Raw genomic sequence first — 25987 nt, forward strand, 5'->3', positions numbered from 1 at the left:
TACATCAACGTGCGGCCAACAGCCAGGGATCCATCCATCTCGGTGGAGATGGACCGAAGCCGCATCCGAAAGAAATAGCATGCGGATTGCCTGTGCCCAGGGGCACCTGTAGTCGGAAGCTGTGTGGGGTCACACGGAGATTCCGTGACAAATCCAAACTGTCCATAATTTTTGTTCAGACCTCAATGGGACAGGATACTAGAAACCATGCATATCCAAAAATCATGCAAGCCACACCACACGAAAAGTGAGAAATGTCCACCGTGGAAACCTTCCTGGAGCTTATCATGGTCTTTATATGCTATCCAAACCGTTCATAGTGTTATTATCGCTGACATAAACTGTATTCACGAATATAATCCTGAATACAAAACTACTATAGCCCCTCACAAATTCTCCTATGGTGGGCGTTCAATCCCCCCTTTTCGTGTGGTGTGGCCTACAGGAGTTTTGCAGTGCCTGAATGTCACATCGTAAGCTATTGCGATCTTGCAAAACTGATGGACGGAGTGGATTTTGATACCGGCCATGTGGACCCCACACAGCTTACGACTACAGGAACTTTCTTCCGGACACAGGTTGCTTGCTTGAGAGAAAAGAAAGAAAATAATAACATGGGGGGCTCTCTGCTGTACTGACCGCCCCCTCCTGCAACTCTCTCTCTCTCTCTCTCTCCGGCAAATCGCGATGTCGGTAGGTTTTCCTTCAATCTCAAAACGATCTCCCTCAGAACTCTCTCTCTCTCTAATCTTGAAGAATCTGTCTTTTTCTCTGAGTTCTTTGTCCTCGTTTATTTCTCAGATCTTCGAATACAATGGCAGCGCTCTGGTAGCGATGGTAGGCAAGAACTGCTTCGCAATCGCCAGCGACCGTCGGCTTGGGGTCCAGCTCCAGACTATTGCCACCGATTTCCAGAGGATCCACAAGATCCACGACAAACTCTACATCGGCCTCTCCGGCCTTGCTACCGACGTGCAGACGCTGTAAGGAAAGGGGAAATCGAGAAGCTTGTGTTCCCTTCGATTCCATTCTCTCTCTAACCCCTTCTCCTCCCCCTTTCTCCATTTGTTAGGTATCAGCGGCTCGTCTTCCGGCACAAGCTTTATCAGCTGCGAGAAGAAAGGGATATGAAGCCTGAAACCTTCGCCAGCGTTGTTTCTGCTATCCTCTATGAGAAAAGGTATGTCTTGTTTTGCTTTTCTTTTGCTGAAAATAATTGTTGCGATTCTCTCGGGAGCTTCTTTAGTTCTTTGTGGTGTGTTTGGATGTAGAATCGACTTAGACTGCAATATTTAAGTCGTGACAAAGTGAAATACACAAAATGCATTTTTTTCGCACTTAGTTTAGCCTGTGTTTGGATGCTTGAGCAGATTGAACTGCAAACACTCAATTTAATCAAGAGGAAATGACGAAAATTGGGGATGTTTCATTACATTGGTTACATGCCCTTTACCATGCTAATGACGCAATCCAATTTGATAAAGCATCCAAACGCACCCGCTGAGTGAATAACCAGCTAGATACTGTGGTCATTCACAAACATTGAGGAACAAGTAAACTTTCTATTTGAAAGAATATTCTATCTGTTTATATCCAATTCAACACCCTGTTAAATGGCTCGGTGATGTTTCATAATATTGGCTACGAACCCTTTACTAGGCTAATAATTGCAATCCGATTTTATAGAGCATCTGAACATGTCTGCTGAGTGAATAATATTTTGTCTGTTCATCTCCAATTCAAAGCAGCGTTAAGCGGGTTTTTTTTTTTTCCTGAAATGATGATAAAGAATATTAATAAAAGGCCAAATGCCAGCAAAAACAAAACAGAAAAATACAAAACTGTACACCACCTTACAAGACTGACCAACTGACTGGAAGTTGATCAGCGGATAGAAAATTTGCTGCTACAGCCCAATCAGTCGGGAGCTGATTTGTCCTTTTAAACACCTCCATATGCTAACTCTCCTGATTCTTAAAGCATCGATTATTCCTCTCAATCCAAATCTCCAAAGACCTGCTAGTAAACTCAAGTGCCAGATTCGTTTCCTGATTTTATTTATACCCCTTCTGTGCCATGCTGAAAGAAACTGATCAATAGAGGCAGGGTTGACCCAAGACGTGCCAAATGAAGAAAAGAAACCGTGCCAGATTGCAGATGCAGCAGAACAATGTATGAATAGTGATCCATTGACTCCTCATCTTTATAGCAATGTAGGCATATGTTTGGAATTATCATGCCTCGCCTTTGAAGATTATCCACTGTTAGAACCTTTTTTCTACCCACTAGCCAAGCAAAAGCCCCCACCTTGGATGGAGCTCCATAATGCCGTACATGACTAGTGAGACAAACCTCCTGTGAACCTTGCCACCCCACTAGTTTCATATCAAAAGACTTAAACGAAAATCTACCAAACTTATCCAAGAGCCAAACCATGGAGTCTTCTTCGGAAGGATTAGGGATCTGACTTGCAAGGAGCTGCAACAACCTCACAAGCTCTTCCATCTCTTCATCATATAGATTTCTTCTACACGGAGGAATCCAAACCACTTAATTGCGGCTAAAAGACACACCTCTCAACCAATATATTAGGATCCAATGCAATTCCTGCCAATCTAGGAAATGATGCACTCAACTTGTGGAACCCAACCCATATGTCTTCCCATAAATGGATTTTCTTACCATTCCCTAGAGAATAGCCCACATTCTCCAGAACCTCATCTTTCAAAAGATTTATCGATTTTCATAATGGGGATGCTCTATATAAAGACGATGCTTTTGTCTACCCCTTCTTCAACACTGCATTTTCTCTCCACTAGCTCTCTCCACAAACTACTATCCTCACCCCTGAATCTCCAAACCCATTTTCCTAACAGAGCCATGTTCAGAACTTCCAGATTGTGAACTCCTACACTGCCCTAGGTTGTTGGTTTATACACTTCTTCCCACTTGATTAAGCGGAACTAATGTTTTTTTGCCGAATCACTACAAATGAAATCTCGCCTGATCCTTTCTAGTTTCGCAATAACCGATTTCAGGTATTTAAATAATGACACGAAATACACTGGAAGATTTGACATAGCTAACTTAATCAAAATCAACTTCCCCCCCAAAGAAAAAGTTTTCCTTGTCCATGATGATAACTTTCTTTTGAACCCATCGATCACTTTATCCCATAGATGTTTTGCTGGCTTCCCAATACATGGAGGAAGCCCCAAATAAGAGGATGGGAAGGAGCCAGCCCTACATCCAAGACTTGTTGCAAATACCTCGAGCTCCTCTTTAGCTAGACCCACCTTTGACATTTCGCTCTTAACAATATTGATTTGCAGCCCAAACACTACCTTAAAGCAATTTCTAATTATCCGCAGAATATCTACTTGCCTTTCCTCTGCTGTGCACAAGAGCAACGTGTCGCTCACATAATGCAAATGAGATATTTGGAAATCTGAGTTATCCACCTTGAATCCTTCCACTAGGTCCAAAGCCACCCCTTGATCAATCATTCTTCCAAACGCTTCCATCACCACCACAAACAAATATGGAGATAACGGGTCGCTTCGTCATAGACCTCTAGATGAGGAAAAAATCCTTTAGGAGCCACATTAACCATAAGAAAGAATTTTGCTGAACGGATGCATATTTGAATCTATTTTCTCCATTTTTCCCTACACCCCAACCGCATCAACATATAATCAAGAAATTGCCAATCAACATGGTCATAAACTTTTTCAATGTCCAATTTGCATACAATGCCCTCATTACCTTTCCTTTTGCAAGAATCAATGCACTCATGAGCGATAAGTGCACTATATCCAATTTGCCTACCTTTCACAAAAGTCCCTTGTGAGTTGGAGATCACCTCGTTGAGGACCAATCTAAATCTGGACGCCAAAATCTTTGCTATGATCTTGTAAGGGCCTCCTAGCAAACTGATATGCTTGTAATCTTTTAGACTTTTTGCCCTCTCGTTCTTCGGAATTAGAACAATAAAAGTTGAGCTGAATTCTATAGCTAAATGACCCGATTTAAAGAAATCCTGAACAAACCTGACCACATCATGTTTTAGCATCTCCCAGAACTTTTGGAAGAAGGCGAGCGGAAAACCATCTGGACTCGTGGCTTTGTCCTTACCTAACTTACAGTCTGCCTTTCTAATTTCCTCCTCTGAAATTGGTGCTTCTAATAGATCTAAAGACGCTAAAGAAAATGTCGAAAAAGGGAGGTTGTCAATGGAGTGTCTCACCTAATCTTCCTTTTGGAGCAGATCTCTATAAAAATTGACAATCGATGAACATACTTTATCTTTGCCTTCGATTCTTTCTCCATTCACTACCAGACTTGATATTTTATTGACCCGAGCTCGTGCGCTTGCCACTGAATGGAAGAACTTCGTATTTTTGTCGCCTTATTTTAGCCAAACTGCCTTGGATTTTTGCCCCCGTTTAATTTCCTCTTCTCTAAGCCTCGCATTATACTTTGCTTTGGAAACTTCCCTCCAACCTCTCTCCGCTTCTGACAAATCTCCGCTTTCTTCCTTAATATAAAGATCTTGGATATCTTATAACAATTTCGTGGATTCCTCTTCTTGGGCCTTCCAAACCTCATTTTTCCATGATAACAACTTCTTTTTAAGCAACTTACGTTTATGAAAAAGCCGAAATCCCGTAAATCCTTCCACTTTAAAAGAGAACCACCACTCCCTACCTTTTTTAGAAAATCCTTTTATTGATAACCATGCCAGCTAAAATCTAAAAGGACGGGGACCCCAGTCCTCCTCTTCCACCTCTAGGATGATCAGATGATGATTGGATACTGGTTTAGGCAAGCCTCTTTGATGCACCAAGGGGAATTTATCTAACCAATCCGAAGAAACAAGAAATCTATCCAGTTTAGATTTAAGTGCAATGCTATGACCATTTGACCATGTAAACCTCACCTCTCCCATCGGTAAATCTACCAATTCGTTTCGCGATACTCATCCTGAGAAATCTTTCATATTGTGAGCAATCCAACCCCCATTAGACTCCTTGAACGAAAATCCGACAACATTAAAGTCACCTCCCACAACCGATGGTAAGCTCCATTTATTCTAATATGCCAACAACTCGTCCCATAGAAGGGACGTGTTCCTTGGAGTTGACGGACCATACACTGACATAAATACCCACCGATAAGCTGATGATAACTCGCGAAACACCACCGACACTGAGAAATCCCCTATCCAACTGTCCGCTTTTGCCCAGATATTTGTCCTAAATAACTAGAATTCCACCTGCTGAACCATCTGCCTCTCGCACCATCCAGTCTTTCGAATTCCCACTCTGTAGAGAGTTAACTAGCGATTGATCTACCGACTGAAGTTTCGTCTCCTGAAATGCAACCATTTGTGCCTTGTATTTCTTACACAAATCCCTGATTTGACAACTCTTCTGCAGGCATCCCAGACCTCTCATGTTCCAACAGATTATCTTCATTGAGAACAATTCCTGCCCTGATTAGCCATGCTGCAAGCCTGGGAGAAGAACCAACTGCTGCAGCATTAAATTTTCCTGACATGCGAGACTGTCTATCATCTCTACTCCCTTCTGGGACTTGACTGATCCCAGAATGAATAGTCAGCTGTCTCCCCCCTCTTTTCAACAAAGTCAAAGAGATCCACATAATCTTCTGGTCTATCTCCAAATGATACACCAACCAGCCTAGCCACATGTAATGTCCTTACTTTGATCTGTTTCAACCCCCGTGCCATCGACACTCTGCTGATCCGAACTTGAACCACATCCAAGGAAGCACCTGGCACCTGTACTATGCCTCTTTTCTCTGGCATTTGATGTCTCTGAGTTTGTATCTGGTCCTGAACAGCCAACGGCACTGCCTCTAATTCCTCTGCTAGATCAGCGCCTAAATAGGATATATGTCCATGCTCCACTGGAATGACTTCCTGCTGAGGTCTGCCTGACCCTGCAGCTGAATGCGCATTTGCAAATGTATTGGAGTTATACCCTGCATATATACTCAAAATAACTAGTTGCGGCGACCTTTCGGTTGGTCTGATTTCCGAAATCTCCTGCTCAGAAGATCGTACCTGCAGTTCCGATTCAAATTCTCCGTCATAACTAGCCTTGGGATCTATAGAATCAACTTCCGCATGGCTTCGAAATTCTGTGCAATGAATTCTGGCACTTTCGGTGAGAACTAGGTTGTTACTCCCCAAAAATCGCATACCCGCTGACTGTTTCTTCTTCATAAGTCGTCGGGAGACTGTTTTGAGAATACGGCTCCCCCCACGTGCTATGTAACTTAAGCCCTGATACATGTGCAGGATTTAAAGGGTATTCCGCACATGCCACATACAACTCACGAAAACAGGATGTTGAAATGACGCATCAGGTCCATCTAGTACCCAATGCCCATTGGAAATCCCACTTACACCCGAAACTCCCTACACCATCCAATCGGATCCCATCGATGTTTCCTTGCAATCTTCTTCACGTGGAGACATATCGGCTACTCCTTTCAAGCCTTTAATGTTGGAGACGTCACTCTATACATGAGTCTTTCCAAGCTTCAAAGAAGCTTCATGAAACCCTGTATCTAGCCACACGCCCTCTAATGAAAACCGTCCATCTTTAAAACCTCGAGGCTCTTCTCCACGTGTCATCCTTTTCGAAGGAGACGTAATCTGAAGCCTGAGATTTGCATTTAATTCATTGCATGCATCTGGAAATGACTCCTGCGCCTCAAAGGAGCACCGAGTTGGTGAACCTTCATCCTCATTGTCCTCCATTTTCAATTTCGTAGAACTCGGGAAATGTTCGTCTTCCACCCTAGGAGTCTCTCCTTCTTTCACTAGTTTCACAAATACTCTGAACTCTCCAACTCTGAGAGGGATTTCATCAGGCAATGGCTGTAATTTTTTCTTTCTAATCAGCACCCTTGCGAATCGAATATTATCGCTTCCTTTGGACCTCGGATCTATCATCACGACTGAGCTGATACACCCCCCTATTGCCGTAAAATCTTTGTTTATCCAAAATTCTAAAGGCAGGTTCCATATCTGCACCCATATTTCTTCATATCTGAAGATGGACGGGGTTTCCCATCTCTGAATGCCCCTGACTGTCTCATCTTTATAGAGATGAACTGTGAGAAAGAACTGGTCTATAATCTTCTAAACCTTTTTTATATTTTTTTTCTGGACCAAACCGTGCCGTCTCCATTGAAAGCTTCCGACCTCCAAAATTAACCCCGTTCAAAATTTGCACAGCTTTCTCCACCTCCCTCTCCAACTCCATTCTAACAAAAAGCGTAAAGTTTTTAATCTGTTGAAGTATGAGAGCGAGGCACCACCACCTCCATGACCTTTCCAGCTTTGCTAAAAACTCTCTCAAAGTTTACTAGAAACCATCCTTCTGGAAATCCAACAACGAACAGCATTGGATATTCCGAGAGTTTTGTCGACAGCGTATTCTTTTCAGCCACCAACTCCCTTTTCCTTTTCACTACAGTCCACTCTCCTTGCATGTCTGCGTTCCCTTCCTCTGTCACATTTCCTGAGTCCTGCACTATTATTGCCTTTCCTTTACCTGCTGTTTGCTCTGTAGCTGTGTTGCTTTAAAATCTTGCTGACTTCACTAGCCATTCCTTCGCCATCGTGAAATCTCGCATTTTCAGCGTTTTTTTTTTTTTTTGAAAGATGACGATATATTAAGAAGAAAAAGATTACAAAAAGGAAGAGAGTCCGCTGAGAGGGCAGACTCAACTAAACACCAATGAAACAGAGGTTATAGCCCTTAAACATATCAACTTGGGACGCCCATTCTATCAAGAGACGTTTGACTTTAGAAATCACAACATGGACAGAATTTGAGACGTCCGAGAAGCATCTCCCATTTCTTTCCTCCCAGACTGACCACCAGATTGCGAGAATGGCCATCCTCCATAATTTGGTTTTGAGCTTGCCTATAGTGACCCCATGCCAAGCTTGAAGGAAAAGATCTGCCGCACTAGGGGCACAACAACAGATATTGAACCTTGAACAAAACTTAGACCAAAATGAATAAATGAAAGGGCAATGGAGAAGGAGATGATTGACTGACTCTTCATTGTGCATGCATCAGAGGCAGATATTCATGATGGCCAGCCCTCTTTTTCTCAGATTCTCAACTGTAAGGATTTTCTTCTTACTCACTAACCAACCGAAAACCACATACTTTGGAGGGGCCGAATATTTCCAGATATAACAAGGCCACTGAGAAACAGGGACCACCGGGTTGCTAATGAGCATGTCGTACAGAGATTTGACGGAGAATCTGCTGTTCTTATCCAGCTTCCATATTAAGGAATCTTTAGAAAATTGGTTTGGGGAGGCTGCGAGGATACAATCCATGATATCCGCATATTCGCTGATTTCCCAGTCTTGCAGGTTTCTTCTGCAAATCAGATTCCACACAATTTTGTCCCTGATGAGAGAATAACAATCGGCGACAGAGATATCCTTGGAAGGAACGAGGAGATAAATGTTTGGGAATCTGTCTTTAAGGGGAGAGTTGCCCACCCATATATCAGCCCAAAAAAGAATATTGGAGCCCTAACCAAAATCGAAAGCGACTCCTTTGAGGACTTCCTTCTCCTGCTTTAAAATGCCCTTCCAAATAGCCGACGCCTTATAGGATGAAAAGTCCTTGGTCCACCAACCACCCGCTGATTTTCCATAGTATTCCAAAGTTTCCCATTTTCCGTCGCTAATCTCCAAATCCACTTCCCGAGGAGGGCCCGATTCATAGTCTTCAAGTCCTTAACTCCTGCTCCGCCATCTCTAGAATGTTTGCACACCTCTTTCCATTTAAGAAGATGAAACTTCTTATCTTACCGTGCCAAAGAACATCGCGCCTTAAATTTTCAAGGGTTTCTAAATGATCTCTCAAAGAAAAAGTGGCTTCTAAGTGACCGAGGCTTGTAATTATCATCATTTGCGTCATTGCAACTGCTTGCTTTGATTTCCATGTAATCACACTGTGCACTCATACTATGCACCACATTTCAAGGATCTGCTTTGAGCACTGCCTCTATAGTTGTAAATGTTCGTTTTGTCTGTCTAGGCCCAGGATCACTATCATGTGACTCCCCAGTGGGGCCCACATACTGAGATATTGCAACAATTTGAACTATCCATGTTCTCGATGACACAATGAATATGCTATGGTCCAATAATCATGCATTGATGATGTTCTCAACCTTACGGCTGTCAATGGTCCACGCCTGGGCTAGGCAAAACCATTATTTTGAATAGGCCTGGCTGTTCCCAGGCTGACATTTTATTTTGCACTTCTAGAGTTGAATCACGAGCCGGTGAAAGTTTTATTTTCTATCCTCTCCGTTCATCTGAACTTGGTGATGGTCGGAATCATTCACGGTTCCAATCATTGGACGATCTTAGCTTGTGGGGCCAATGGGTGACACATGGTGGTGATCTTGGGTCGCCAAGTAGGAAAATGGATTCTAGCTTATGTATATTCATTTTAGGGGCCATAAGCGTAGTGTCTAGAACAGCTTGTCTATGTCGTGTTGTCTTGGATATGTTATCTAGGTTTTGTTGTCTTAGGCAATCTATTTTATTGGTTGTTTGTCAAACACTTTGCAGCAAGTAGTAGAAATGGACTATGACTCCTGGGGCATATTTGAGGAGCTTAAGATGGATGGTAGCACATGTAGCACTTATAGCACATGTGCACATTAACACATGTGGGTAAGGTACTTAAATATTGGTGGGACATGTGGTTCATGTGGGGCACTTAAGCGTTGATAGTCACACATGTGATACATTTGGCACATGTGACACTTGTAAGTAACATTGTTCCCATATGCAGGGAGCTAGAGATAAGCTTTCTTCATCTTTACTCTATCATTTTTTAAACCCTTGTTTATTTTAACTTTTGGGAACATTTTATATATATATATATATATATGGAAAAGGTACTATACGCTCGACCGTATTATACCTTCCATAAGGTCGAGTGCTGGCATCACGTTATTCGTCGGATGGTGAATATATTTTATAAGGAAACTAAATAAACAAAACCGCAAGAAATTTGGTAGGAAACGGACGCGGATTTGCTACTGAAAGGTTGGGTAGCGGGACTTGTTACTGAAGTTACATAACCAAGTTTTGTGGGCCTCATCATGATGTATATTATGTATCCACTCCATCCATCCATGTGGAGAGATCATGTTATGGCATGATCTAGAGAATGAGTTAGATCAAAAGCTTAAGTGGACCACCACAAATAATAGTGGAGAGAGTGACGCCCACCGTTAAAAACTTCTAAGCGTTACAAAAGTTTTAGATCAAGCTAATATTTGAGCTTTCTGTATTTCATGTCTGCGTTAACACATGAACATGTTGGATCTCAAATAAACATCATGATGGACCTTAGGAAGGTTTCAACGGTGGTCGTCACTATCCCCACTGTTTTCTATGGTGGGTCAACTCGAGCTTTGGATCTTCCTCATTCTTTGGATCATGCCCTAAAATGATCTCTCCAAATGGATGGGCGGTGTGGATACAACACATATATTGTGGTGGGCCCACAAAATTCGGTGACGTGACTTCTGCAGCGAGTTTGGCTATTCAACTCGTCAGCAGCTAATTCGCGTCCATAGGAAACCCGCTGTAATACGCACTTCACTCCTAGATTCTCGAGACGCAATCTGCTCTGAGTTTTCGTAGGAAGTTAGCGCGCCGGAAACTAAGGTGGGGCCCACCATGATGTTTATGAAAAATCTACACCATTCATCCGTTTTTTGAGCTCATTTTAGGACTTGAGACCAAAAGTAAGCTTGATACAATATCTGGTCCACCATGAGAGGTTGAGTAGCTGAAGTCACGTCACCAATTTCTGTGGGTCCCAACATGACGTATGTATTATATCCACACCGATTCATCCATTTTGAGAGATCATATTATGGCATTATCCAAAGAATGAGGCAGATCAAAAGCTCTAGTGGGCCCCACCACAGAAAAAAGTGTGGAGAGTGATGCTCACGCTTAAAATCATCCTAAGGCCCACTGTACTGTTTATTTGAAATCCAAACTATTGATTAGGTCATACAGACCCATGTGAAGGAAAAAAACAAAGATCAACTTGATCCAAAACTTTTATGGCCCCCCAAAAAAATTTAATGGTCGATGCCCATTCAACACTGTTTCGTGTAATGTGGTCCACTTGAGATTGGGATATACCCCATTTTTGGTCTCATTACCATAAAATGATCTAGAAAAAAACATAGATGGCATAGATGAAACACATATAGTATGGTGGGGCCCATATAGCACCGACCAGCCATTGGCCGGTGGCGGGGGAGTAGCCAGTACGTTTCCCAAACCCAGGGACGCAGATTTCCTACTAAAGCCTTTCCCATGGAGATTCGCGAAAGGATTCTGTGTAGGGCCCACTGTGATCTTTGTGTGAAATCTAACCCATCCATTTGTTTTTACATATCATTTTCGGACATTATATCGAAAATGAGGAGGACCCAAAATTCAAGTAGGCCATACTAGATGAAACACTGCAGAAAGGAATGCTTACCGTTGAAACCTTCCTAGGCTCCACCTTGGTGTTTATATTCCATCCAAACCGTTTATAAGGTCATTTTCACTGATATGAAATGAAAACATCACAAACATAAGCCAATACAAAACTTTTGTAGCCATATGAATGTTTCAACGGTGGTCACTAAATCCCCGTTGTTTCCTCTCATGTGTCCCATTTAATTTTTGGATCCTCCTCATTTTTTTTCGCATGTCCTAAAATGATTTTGAAAAACGGATGGACGGGTTGGATTTATCACAAACATCATAGTGGGCCCCACACAATCCTAGCACATGATCTTCCAACAATGAAATGCTCGAACATAAATTTCTTGTGGTTTTGTTTATTCAATTTCCCTATAAAATTTCTTCACCATCCGACGAATAACGTGCCGCCAGCACTCAACCTTATGGATAGTCTATCTTATCAAAACAACTTGTGTGAGAAAGAAAGTTTTCTTGCATTGAAACAGTGAGAATTGAGTTTGGCTGGATGTTGACTTGAATCTGTGTAAAGGCCTAGCAAGTAGACCAACCCGGTTCTGACGTATTCACATTTTGGCTCTAGTATTTACAGGCTGGCCACTTAACCTGGTCCAAGCTGTTGGTCTCTAAGTGGGTTGAGGCAGGCCTGGATGTGGATCCTTATATGATCATTGTATGGAGGCAGCCTGTCCCATTTGCGAAAGTGATGAGATCTGAGATGGATGTTTTGTTTTTCATAAAAAGAAGAAGTTGCAGAACACAAGACAAGTTGCTGCTTTCATGCATGCTCTTAGTGGACAAATTTGAAGCGGCCCATCAACTCAGTGGTTTTCGTTGCTCCAATTTGGACTAGATTTTACAGTTAATCTTGGATGAGGAAGTATCTATCCTTATGAGAGGTTTTCTCAACCCACACACGTGGCACATGCCAATAAAACACGTGTATGAGTTCTGAGCTTTCCATTAGAAGGGCTTGGTTCATTCCTCGGGTGCCAGTGCACCAAACAGTGTAGATCAAAGCTCAAAACTTATGCAGTACAGAACTGATTTTCCAGGCCATTGATAGATGGGCTATACAATCCCCTCCGATCACAGCTATTTCAGAGAGGGATGTGCAACCAAAGATGGCTCTTACATGATGAACGGTCCATATAAATGATTCAAATATGGTATAATCAATGTAGACCATCCTTCTTTCCTAGCCACCTATCTGCCGATGAAATTGAATTTTGAGAGGATCTACAGTCCATTTTAATGATCAAACTATTCAAGTATTAGTTAATATGGATAATCCATTTTCATATCCATTAATCATACAAGTATACCATCAAAACAAAGCCTTTTTGAGAGAGATGGGCACGGGCTGCTCATTTTCCTGGCCACTAATTGGATGATGGATCAAGTACTTTTGAGAAGGATGTGCAATTAAAGATGCGGAACAAGAACCCCTAATTTTCCGGGCCACCGATTAGATGATGGATAAGGTGACTTTTGCCAGGATGGGCAATCAAAGATGCAGAACTACATGATGGATGGGCCATATTGATGACTAGACCTTCTCTAGAATAATAAATAAGAACCATCCATGTTTTCTAGCGATTGATCCAATGCCTATGTCATTCGATCAATTTTGAGAGAAACAGGCAACAAGAGGTGGGCCTAAGGTGGGTAGGTTATTTTGTCTCAAGTTTTTCCCATCAAAATCCTGATTGCATCATTGCCTTCCGAGTTCGAGCCTGTGCGACATTTTCTCAAACACATAGAATGCATCTTCAATTTCTCACAGAATGCAAAACAGTGACACCAATTTACAGGTATTTCATCAAACACTCGGCGGGCAACATCAAAATCAACAAATGAGGGAAGTTTTATAATGTAAAGTTTTTTTTTTTTTTTTGGGTAGTGATTTGTTTTGTATCCATTCCTTCCTCGCCACTAGCTGATCCTGCGGAGAACGTATGCACCCGAAACAACACTTCGTTGAGTCATTTCATCAAACACTCGGCGAGCAACATCAATATCAAAATAATCGAGTCACTGAGCCGATTCGAGTTGAGGTTCGATTCGAGCTCAGGCAAGCTTGAACTTGGATCGAAATTTTTTCGAGCTCCAAAAACCAGCTCGACTCGGTCTGAATCCAATTTTGAGCCGAGGTGAGTTGAGCTTTTCCAAAGTCGAGTTGAGCGAGTTGACCAAGCTAACTTGACTCGTGTACAACTCTAATTATCTGTTCAAGTTTTTACTTGGATTGCTATCGAGGTGTTTTAGACAACTGTCAATGGAAGACAAAACATCCTACCTAAATACGTTAAGGAACCAGCGTACAAATAACCCTGCAAGGGACTGAAATGACAAAAAAGTGTTTTTAAATTACCAAAGAACACTTTACACATTTTGAATTAACAAACAACATTCTCTTTCTGCCATTTTAGTTGATAAAAAAGGCTTCATGGGGGCTCTCTCCCTCCCTCAATAGAAACAAATTTTAATTTTTTGCCTTTACAACACTCATATTCCCAATCAGTTTCCCATGCTAGCTACTAGTGTAAATAAAGAAGATTCATATGTTTAGGACTACCTTTGACGTCATTAAATCAAAAAGAATATATCCTTCTATGAAATAGCTCTATTGATAATGGTGACAATAATAGCAATGATAACAAAACCGTACTAATATCAGCAACAATCATGACAATGATGGAAGATAAGGACAAAAGAACACCAACATTTTCGAAAAACTAGGGTATTAAGTTAATCAGTCATTTTATATAAATAGAAAAAAATGGACTACAACAAAGAAATGTAAACTGATGCTATAGAATAAACATGAAAATTTAGTTGACAAAGGAGACATTTATCTTCCAGTTCCCTTCTTATTTCCTTGACCCATGGAAGACTGCTGGTTGACCCTTGCTTCTAGCCTCCTAGCTGTGCGAAGAATAGCTGCTTGCTTCTGGCGGTGGCTGTGGCTCTTCCTTTTGCTGCATAAAAACCACAAAAGATAAGCTACAAAATAGCCTGAGAGAATCCAAACCAATGGTTATCAATGAAAAGAATGGGACACTTCCCTCTTTGTCCAAACCAAGGAAAGCTCGCTTAAATCAGTCAGAAGAAAAAGAAATAAGCTATAATAATAATAATTATTATTATTATTATTTTATTTTTTATTTTTTTAAAGAAATAGGCAATAATTAATAAGACAAAAAAAAGAAGCTAACAATGTTTGTGCGGGGTATTATAGCGTGAATTTTACAGTCTGTGAAGTATACTGCCTTTTAGTTGTGGGGAAAATCTAGCTGGTGTGTGCCCGATGGTCATGCAGACGTGGAATGGTAGTCTTGGGTCTTAACTGTTCATCTGGTGGGCCTGTCCATCAATGGGCTAATGGTAGGAAATTCTCTGGCTGACGTATCTTAGAAGTTCAACCAGCGACCCGAAATGGATCGTAGAAATGAATACTAGAATTGTTGAGTGTTGAAGGGGATAAGTTCTACAAATTGTGGATGGACAGGTTGTCCAATCCATTTGCTTTTCAATTTATTGCTTATCCACGGTAGGACCTCTTGGAGAATGGTCTGGATCAGTGGACAGTTGTGACGTGTCCTGTTTTTGTGCCATTTGCTGGATTTGAAAGCTCATGCGCTCTCCACAGGTTTAAAAAATGCTCTTTGGAAATAGCATTTTAGCCTCAAAATCTTGAATCCTTGATCCTGTAATCTATTTATAAGTGTAGTTTTTAGCTAGCATCACACATGACTTTGCTGGACGAAGATGCAGATGAATAAACATGTAGAGTTGGATGTGGTTTCACAAAGGATAAGTCCTCATGGCGGTTCAAAAAGTTATATTTCATGGACAACAGCCTCAAGTAGAGTGTGGGAGTAGGCCTTTATGTTGAATCGGATCATTTCGAGGTCTGCCTCTGGGCCTACTATATTTTCTCTTGTTTCTGGAGATGCTAATTCTTTAGTGATGCTGGTGCTAAAGAAGATATTTTTAAGCCATCTCTTGTAACTGGAAACAGTTTTCCACTTCCTTAATGGATGAGCATGTCTTCCTCTCTTTCTGTGAATAAACTTTCTTTGTCAGTGATCCAAAAAAAGAAAAAAAAAAAAGAAAAGAAAAAAGAAAAAAAGAGTAGAAGTCATTCAATATGCTTTTATCCTCAACTTGATTGGTTTGCGAGCTCTACTCATCAGTCATCACTAAATTTTATGAACTCATCCTTTGTTCTTCTATTTGATTTTCTATTGATGATTTTCATTTTCTTTTTCGGGATCTTGAATGTGCGTGTGCGTGTCTATGTTTATTTGCATTATTCTCATTTCTCAGTGAGTGTTTGAATTCATGCGAACTCAAATTTGCCTAAACATCCATGTAGTGACAGCTGACATTGAAGTGGCTTCAGATGCCTTTTACATCAAGGAATCAAAACCCGTTCTTGAGTGTGAATTGCTCAGGGACCAGAACCTTTATAATTCATTCCAATGCAGTCGGAATTGTCATGACTCGTTACGACTTGGTGAGAGCTTGTAAGAATTTGGGGGGCTTGGCTTAGTATGCTGAATAGAGAAACCGAGTTTACAAGTTCTAATTCCACAATTTCGCCTATACTTCTTTTTTAAATCATTGCGTCTAATGCTAGTATCTATTCTATGGTTGTTTCAAATAATAAAGTTAGCATAGCTAAAAAGAATGCAATGTTATTCTTTTTGATTTTGTAGATTTGGGCCATACTTGTGCCAGCCAGTAATTGCTGGACTTGGAGATGATGACAAGCCATTCATTTGTACAATGGACTCAATTGGTGCTAAGTATGCCATTTCTCCTCTCTCTCTCTCTCTCTCTCTCTCTCTCTTATTTATTTATTTATTTTTTAATGTTCATATTTCTATTTATTTAGTATCATACAACTTAAAAAATGTTGTTACTACAAACATTCACATTTTATTGAAATTCTTAGTTTGAGTTTTATATCTACTGCAGTAAGGTTTATATATATATATATATATATATATATATATATATATATATATATATATATATAGGGAAAAGGTACTATGCGCTCGACCTCATGAGTCCGTCCCATGAGGTCGAGCTGTGTGGGCCCCACCGTGATGCGTTTCGAACATCTACCCCATCAGTCAGATGCACCATTCCATCGTGGGCCTAGGTCTCAAAAATCAAGTCAATCCGTGACTTGTGAGGGCCACACCACATATAGAAGTGGGGAGGGGCCGTGCACCATTAAAACATTCATAATCATTTTTTGGGCCCACCGAGATGTGGTTTGCAAATCCAGCCCATCCATTATGTGTGTCCCACTTGGATGAGGGTTCAGACCAAGTTTCAGCAGCATGCAAAACTCAGGTGGGCCCCACCAAGTGCTTTTATATGTTTTAACAGTGTCTTCACATGATTTTAGATGGTATGGCCCACCTGAGTTCCGTATACGGCTGATTTTTGGGATATCCCATAATTTAGAGGGGACCCATCAAATGCACGGTGTTGATGGTCGACACATCACGGTGGGGCCCACACAGCTTGACCTCACAGGAGCTTATCGTGAGGTCGAGCGCATAGTACCTTTTCCCATATATATATAATGTATTTCTAGAATTGTAAAAATGACACAAAATTTACTGGTGATTTTGTGCTGTATGTGTGCTAAGTTCTACAAAAATAATGCACATATGTACGCTGGGAATTCTAAATGACACGAGCACATGGACAGGCATGTATTCACGTGCATGCTAGAGTGCTTGTCATCCTTTTTCTTTGCTTCTAGTTAATTACAAGTTTTTTCTGGTCATGATTGTAGAGATGTCTTGGACAGAAGTTGGGTTGGAGAGAAGCTTCAACTAATTTAGCTTGATGGCTGAGGGGTTTCAGTTCAATCGACAATCATCAAAATGGAACTGAACCACTTCTGTTTCATTCGGATTGAAATTATGGCGTTTTTCGGCGAGTAAATTTCCGTGCGAATCATGTGTGCTCGCTAGTAACTCTCAAGTGACATCCAACCCCTTAAATGGGTTGGCCCATCCATGAGAATTGCCTAGTTCAAACATTATCCCAATCTGCTTATTGAGTAGACCACAGCATAGAAAACAATTTCTAACCATTGATAAATAGCAAAGTTGTGGCCCACTTGTAAAGTCGATGTGGCTGAATTTTTCCGAAGGCAATCCTCATGACAGGGCCAACCTGTTAGATGGGTTGGATGTCGTACATACATCAAAAGTCGGAAGCTATCTGCTTGGTGGACTGTAATATATGGTCCAACTGGTTGGCCTTGAGAGCTTCTCATATATATATATATATATATATTCAAGCAAATTGGCTTTTAAGTTTTAACTTTTTAGTGCTTTAGAGGTACCCTTATCCAGGCAGTTTAGTTAGAAATTCCCTTCTATTAAAATAAATTTTTTGATGCAACCAAATCGAATAGGAAGAATCTTGATTTGGATATGTACTCTTTTTCTTGAAGATCAAACCATAAAATTTCCACACCATTTCCCTTTCCCTTATGCACCCACTCCTTTCATTGCAAATCTGGCGCTGTCAAATTTACAGCTTAACATGGTCCAGGCACTCTCTCTACCATCTTTGATGTTTTCCTGTATTGCAAAAATGACCTTTATCTTGTCAACTTTTTTTGATGGACCAACTGGTATGTTTTCCGTCAATTTGGCCGGCAATCATTCAATGGTTCTTTTGTCGATCCATTGTCATGTTCCTAAATCTGTCCATGGATTTATTAGAGAATGCAATGATGGACTCTTGTTCTGTATCATCTTCGATTGTGTCGATTTTGAGTGACACGTCATTCCTCGAATCTTTAGATACAATGAAGTGAGATCCATTGTTTTTCTTGGGACGTGAGGCTTTACGTAAGAGGGATTCCCTCAGGGGAGTTTGGGCTCTGACGGTGTACTGGTGTAGTTGGTTTTGTTGGGTTGGATTCTTTCCTCTTTTTTGGGCATTTATCCCTTTTGTTCAGTAAATAAAACTTTGCTGTTCCCCCCAAAAAAGGAATCCATGTGAGCTCGATTGTACTTCTTTAGTGTTCTTATTACATTAAATTCTTCAACCATCTTTGGTTCCCCAGATGGTTTCTCGCAATAGGGGCATTTCCAAATGGTCATTGTATGACAGTGGACTTTGGTAACAATGAGAATGGTGTGAAGGGATTGCCATAACGATTGTAAATAGAGGGACAATATTAGGGTGATGGGCAGGTTGGTTGTAATTGGCATGGGTCTCTAGGTAGTTTGAAAATGGGTGATAATAATTGCAATGAGTATGGGAATCCGAGTAGGTATAAATTCATGGAGTGTATGCGTATATGCCCGCCTCCGACTGACATCTCAATGTTGAGGACTGGGTTGGCTTACTACGGTAGAATTTGGGCTAAAGGGAAAAGTAGGATTTGTTTTGGAAAATTTAGGGGTTTTGAAGAAATTGGGGTGCTGGGTAGGGAAATTGGGAAAGTTTATAGTAGGGTTTTTGGGATTTAGCAAAAGTCGGGTGAGCAGGTAGATTTTGAGAAAAAGGAAAAGGAAAAGAACAAAAAATACAAAAAAAAATATTCCCAAGGATAGGAACTTTCTCTGATATGGCGATTGATGCAACTCGGAAAGGGAGAATCTTGATTTGGATGCATTCCTTGAAGATCAAACTGTAAAGTTTCTTCAGAAATGCAAAAGAAATAAAAAAAAGACTGTGGGTCGATATTGAACAACCTACTTGCCACAATGCTAGTAATTGCATACTTCCCACGTTCTTCTTTCATCATACGCAACAAATGCCGAAAGGGAAGCAAATATATGTTTTTTTGTTCCATCGTAACTACTCATAAAAGAGTCTTTACATGTTTATGTTCTTGTTCTCAAACCAAATAAAGGATCCTTACATGTTTTCTTCACATAGTTTTCCTACTTTAGGATTACCGGAATTCATTATCAACTCATTCCTGACATGTGTTCTTTCAAGTTAGCTAATCCTGGATATTTTTGCTGTCCATTATTCACATATGGATCCAGTTTATTAATACTGTTTTGTTCTGCTCACTAGCAATGATTGATTGTTACTGCTATGAGATGGTTTTCTTGTCATTTTTTTCCCTCATCGTGCTGATCATTTGAAAGAAAGATTGCTGTGGCATGCTTTGAAACGTTACCCAATGTGCACTCAGTATTATATCCCTGGCCTTCTATTAGTCAATCATGTACTAGGTAGGTACAAAGTGGTTTAATTTGCTGACATTATAAAGAGACTCTTCTATTGTCCTGTATTTCTACAATATGATATTTGGTGGATTGCTGTCCTTGTTCTATCAACTATCAATTTTTTAAATTCAGGCCTTGCTACATGCATCTTATCAACTTTATTCAAATGGAGCCAGAAATTAATGACACTTTTAGTTTTTGCTAAAAAAATATTTTCTTGCTCACTTGTCAGGGTGTTTTTCTGATATGCAGGGAACTTGCGAAAGACTTTGTTGTTGCTGGCACTGCTGCAGAGTCACTTTATGGTGCTTGTGAATCGATGTACAAGCCTGACATGGTTCGTGATGTTTTCAGCTAGGCTTTTGTTGCTTGCATGGCTTATGAGACTTAGTATTGGGGGCTGACTACTGCCCAACCCCATCAAATTCCAAATTGATTTGCTGCATGTGACACAACCCGGGGGAGTCTCTTGAATCTTTCCTTTTACCATTAAAAATACATAAAAACAACCTAGATGTTGAAAACAAATTCAAGGAGGGAGGGAGGGAGGGTGTCAAATCGGTTTCTGATTGGAAACGTACGCACAGCTGAAATTCCATACTGTTAAAGAACCAACTAACCAGCTCTCATTTAGTTCTTCACTAGTAGTACAGGAAGGAGTCTCTTTCTGTCTGGAGGGATTCATTTTTTCTCAATCAAGAATGCCTCAACTAGATAAATTCAACCCGGCAGTAGTGGAGATTCCCTCTGGTAGATGCCTAATATCCTTTAACCCTTCCCTCCTTTAAGAGTACAAGGTATCGGTTTCAACTGCACCCTTGTTGCATAAAAGTTTTTTGTTTTTGAACATTGAAAATTTTTATACGAAAAGGCCAAAGCCAAATATTTACCTAGTATGAAACCCAAAAAAGATTTACAGATCCCGCCGGGATTCCGGCAAATGGGAGGCAATCTTAAAAGCTTGCGTCAACTCCAGAACATGGGATTTAGCCCTTTGGACGACCTCCATTACCTGCCCCTTGTGATTCCTAAAACATCGACCATTCCTCTCAAACCAAATGGCCCATATACCTGCTAGCAAACTTAAGTGCCTGATTTTCGTTCCGATCTTCCCCATACCCCCACCATGCCACATAAAAAAGAACACATCAATAGAGCCTGGCATTACCCATTCCACTCCAAATAACTTGAAGAAGTTATCCCACATTTCCTTTGAGAACAAACATTTGGTAAACAGATGGCCCGCCGATTCCTCAGCCTGAAGACAGCAGGCAGACATTCAGTAGGATGAGACCTCTTCTATGGAGACTGTCCACTGTTAGAACTTTGTTTCTCCCCACTAGCCACACAAACACCACCACCTTTGAGGGAGCACCATCATAACACCAAATAAACGACATTGGACAAACCCCAGCCGAATCATCATCCCCACTAAATAACATACGTAGGGATTTCATCGAGAAATTCTGGATTTATCTTTTAATCACACCATAAAAGATAGAATTGAATAGTAACCCGATCAATCAAAATCTCCTTCCACGGCACAAATAGAATTGAATAATATTGTGAACCTGAGTCAAATGGTAAGTCGAGCAGATTGTCTACTCAGATCAAGTCCTGAATAGCGAACCACAGCTAAACCATATCTCTCACCCTGTGAAGGAGAAGCGGAAGACCCATTCAAGAGGAGTGGAGGAAAAGCTTGAATATATAGGGAGACTACTGCAATTACAATCCTGTGATTTTGGATCATGTTCAATCTCGCTCAACAATAGTGATTTTGTGTTCACTAACTGCTTTGAGTAAAAAAATACTGGACTTCCTGCTCTGATGAGTCCGTCCTTCAACAATACACTTCCTGGCCAGAGTTTTGAGATATTCTTTGACTATTTTAGGAGGATTGGCTAAAAATGGGCTGGCTTCTAGGAAGTGGCCTGTGAGGCTTTCGAGTTGGAACAAGAAGCAAGTAGGACCAGATCTGGAAAGACCTTTTCGAGTCTGGCCGAACAGTAGCCATCAAGCTGTTTCGAGATATTCTTTGGCTATTTTAGGAAGATTGGCTAAAAATGGCTGGTTTCGAGGAAGTAGCCTGTGAGGCTTTAGAGTTGGAACAAGAAGCAAGCAGGATCAGAACTGGAAAAACCTTTTCGAGTCTTGCTGAACACCAGCCATCAAGCTGTTTGTGAGTTCTAGGTCCTTTCTTTTTTCTTTTCAGATTGCAGCCAAAACCTGTTTCTAGTTTTGAGGCTGTGAAAGAATTCATATTTTGAGAAGACCTGGGATTACAAATAGTTAGGCCTAGGAGGGAGGGAGGTATCTACTCAAACTTGATCAAATTGGCCAATTATCATGCTTTTAACCAACACCCCTTGTCATATTGAAATTCACACCCGGATATTTAAGAAACTCAGTTGTCTCCTTAATTGCTCGTGTTACTTTAACTTTTTGTTAATTACTATAATTGCACTTGTTCTTTGCCCTACGTACTGGTGGATAATGAAATGACCTCCTGATTTGAAATGTTATTCAGGAATCAGATGAACTGTTTGAGACAGTCTCTCAAGCACTGCTAGCTTCGGTAGATCGTGATTGTTTGAGTGGTTGGGGAGGACATGTATTTGTTGTGTAAGTCCTTTAGATCACTTTACTTTTGTCCTTATACTTCCATTTCTGGATTTGACGGTGTTATTTTCTGTATTTTGTGAAAATTGCTCATCTTGTGTAGATTTCTGGTATTGGAATTATACCATGCTATAACTTGTAAATCATAGTCATCAAATCGACAGACCTATGCCTGATGAGCATTTAATGCTGTGAAAAAGTTGGGTGTCCTGTGGGCTTGTGTCCAACATCCACACCATTGGCCCTGTGATTTGTGGTGCCTCCTTTTATTTTTTTGGAAAAAGCCAATTGGGGTATTGGTGGTGCAACCATAGTGTTCTAAAACTCGCTGACTTGCCTCCAAACTCAGCCCCAGTCAACATATTCGGCGAGATCCTGAGACCAACTCACTTGGACTTGTAAGACTCGTCGAGTCAACTTGAAACTGGTTTTTATTAAAAGAAAAGGGCCTGGATCTAGGGTCAAACTCATGTCTGCTGTCAAGGTAGTGATGACCTCTACCACTGAGCTAGACAGCACTTTGTTAGATCTCTTATTTTATAGTACTTCGATAAAATTTAACTTTTTTTAAATTCTTTATAAATACAATAACAATAATCTACTATTAAATATTCAGTTGAATCAGGTCTTCTAGTTGACCTGGCTTAAATGAACATTGAGTTTTCGGATTTTGAAACTATGGGTGCAATGTCCCAAGGGGCAGAAACCGGCCTTTTTAAAATCCGTGAACTCTTTTCATTTGTAGGTTCATCCTAATTTTTCAATATCGTTATTACTCTTTAACATCTTTGTGCTGGCTATGCTGCAGCACACCAACGGAAGTGATTGAGAAGACCTTGAAGGGGCGGATGGATTAACTGAGTTTGAAGGTCTTCCTAATTTTACCTGAATGGGTATGGTTTTAGTCCACAAGCTTCATTTCCCAATCCTGTAAAACTTGGCTTCTTGAACTGTCATCGGCATGCCCATATGATATTGGATACTAGATATTCGGGATGAAGGTTCTTTCTTTCTTACAGCTGCCTTGCTTTTTATTTTTCCCTGCTTGAGTTTGGTTTCAGCACAGAAGCATAGTTTACGATGATGTCAACACATCATCGCATGAAACTCTGCACTATATTGATTTATCTCGTAGCTCAATCCATTAGCTCGTCTTTCTGCTTTGTTTATTATTATTATTTTAGGGTGTGTTTGGTGCAAGATTATGAAATTTCATGATAAATCAGATTAGTTTTGGGAGGGATGGAGGCTAAATTAATTTAGACCATCAAAATGATGGCATCATTTGGGGATGGAGCATTCCCTGAGATAACACCGATCTGATTATCCTGACCATCCAATGGTGGTCGTCCAAAGCACACTTAAAAATGCTAGTGGGTTCTAGGGTTCTCCCAGACGAAATTCTACCTGTTAGATTATGTGCTGTTGCCCAAGGATATAAAGCGTCCTAGTTTTGATCATGTTCTTCCTGAATCCTGACTGGGTAGGTTTGCAATTCGTACCCATTGATTGGTGGATTGCCTCTTGATAAACATGTCATTGTGATTCAAATCTTAGGCCCTGTTTAGTAAGACACCTAAAAACGAGTTCATCTTATTTTAGCTAACAGTAATTATGTATTAGAGTTCTTGATTTCTGACATGTAATTACAGTTAACGTAAGCTCAATTATGTATTAGAGAGCCAAACACAAAAGTGCTCTTTAACTAAATGAGATTTAACTCATTTGTAGACGTGTACCAAACAGGGCCTTGCATTGCTCAGACTTTCTTCTGTGAATCCTTCTCATCCCCAGTTGAAAGTAGGCTCCTTGAAAGCTTGTAATTTCTTCCCCCTACCTGCTTGCTTTAAAACGTGATGGGATTTTGAAACAAAGCTCTGAAGCGATGAGCGATAAAAGCAAATAGCCAATCAACCAATAGGGCGGTTGGCTTGAAACTGAGCACTGGCCGATAGTTCCAGCAGCGTAGCTTACCACTTGACTGGTGAGAGGGGAGAGGCGCGTAATCAGGTGATATTTTGTCTATTTTCCATCTTTGCGGTGGTCCTCTCTGTATCAACGGTTCTGATTTTCGTATGCAATGATCTGTGCTGACCTGGGGTGGCCTGATATGATTGGGTTTGAGTTGCCCAGATTTGGACTGTGCCAGTCTGCCCTTTGAGATAGGGATGGCAACGGTCCTGGCATTGGACTGGGCTAGGATCTACTCGTGGGCCAGGATTGGGCCTAGCATGTATGGTCTGATCGATTTACAGGTTGGGCACGGGCTCCGGTTCAAGTCGTTTTAAGCTCGACGGCCCTCACCCAGTCTGGCAATGCTGACCCAACTTGTTATGTAGATCCGAAGGCAACCACATGGTGAAGAGTGAATAGGAGATTAATGGTACACGTGCCAACATGGCCCATATGTTCGAGATCTCAGCCATTAATCTGGTGGGACCTACAATTAACATGCTCCAGTCATAAGGTGGGCCATGTGCACATTGAATATATGTAGTAATTTTTCATTAAAAAAAATGGGTATAAATGAATAGGTTAAAAGAGTTTCGTTTCCCTTTCCACTGTACTGTGGTTGCTGGGCTAGAATCATGTGATCAAAGAGGAGATACAAAGTGAGTGCGTGAGTTTAATAGGAGACGGTGAAATGATTGTCCACATTTCGCATATGGCCAATGTATCACAAGTGCAATTGATAGATAGACCGTAACCATCAAATCAAATCGGTTCCAGGATTTTATATATAGATAAATTTTTTATTTTATTTTTAAGGACGATACTGATGAATTTAGGCCGGTGGTATTTTCAACTTTTTTTTAAAAAAAGAAGAACTTGATCGCTGAGTTAGGATATTGGTAAAGTGGGACCCACCAAATGCAATGAGAGATAACCAAATGAACAACCCATATCTTAAAAGGCATGATAGGCCCACCATTATATGTAGGATATATAAGCCACTATCGTAACTATACAACCCTTCAGCTTGCTTTCGTTTTGGGCCCACTAAGATTCATGTCCTTTCTTTAGCAGACTACTTCATTTCCATTGCACCCAATTCTCTTGCAACCGAAGACTCCTTCAATTATTGAAGTCTTCCAATTACTTCGTAGTGACAAAGAAAATCTCTCCTATCCATACCCAACCATTCCAATGGCGCTCCTATGCAAGTTCATCACCGTTTTTTAAATGGTGGTGACTCTTCCACCTCACATGCTACACTCGTATACGGCTATCCAGACCATCCAAATTGTCGGGTACATTGTCAATGGGCCGTATTTCCAAAATGACGCTGATCAAGAGTTTGTAGCTGTCAATTGCTGATAATCAAATTGATGGTTGAAAGTAAACTGGTGAGTGGTCCAAAGGAAAAAAAAAATCACATTGTTACTTTCTTCTCAATGTAATCTTTGGGTTTTGTTCCATCCATGATTAGGTCAGCCATTTCGACCGTCTGGATTGTTCACCATTTTTAAAATGGTGATAAACTAGCACAGGATTCTAGTCCCCCAATAACTAGGAGCAAGATGATTAAAGATATCTTGACTAGGATGTTCTAAAA

The 25987-nt window shown here is 40.8% G+C and overlaps 1 protein-coding gene across 2 annotated transcripts; it reads left to right on the forward strand.

Annotated features, from left to right (window-relative positions):
• The first annotated feature begins 541 nt into the window (after positions 1 to 541).
• LOC131224786 (proteasome subunit beta type-3-A) lies at positions 542 to 23589 on the forward strand. 2 transcript variants are annotated; one of them, XM_058220152.1, is made up of 7 exons: positions 543 to 693; positions 802 to 983; positions 1073 to 1180; positions 16303 to 16392; positions 20062 to 20146; positions 22340 to 22434; positions 23240 to 23589. In XM_058220152.1, exons 1-7 carry the CDS (start codon positions 688 to 690, stop codon positions 23286 to 23288), a joined length of 615 nt encoding a protein of 204 aa, XP_058076135.1. In that variant the 5' UTR covers positions 543 to 687; the 3' UTR covers positions 23289 to 23589. The 2 variants fall into 2 exon arrangements, with proteins under 2 accessions (XP_058076136.1, XP_058076135.1); XM_058220153.1 differs by lacking the exon at positions 16303 to 16392 and having other exon boundaries at positions 542 to 693.
• The last annotated feature ends 2398 nt before the right edge of the window (positions 23590 to 25987 follow it).

Source organism: Magnolia sinica, chromosome 14, assembly GCF_029962835.1.
Source record: "Magnolia sinica isolate HGM2019 chromosome 14, MsV1, whole genome shotgun sequence".
NCBI lineage: Eukaryota > Viridiplantae > Streptophyta > Magnoliopsida > Magnoliales > Magnoliaceae > Magnolia > Magnolia sinica.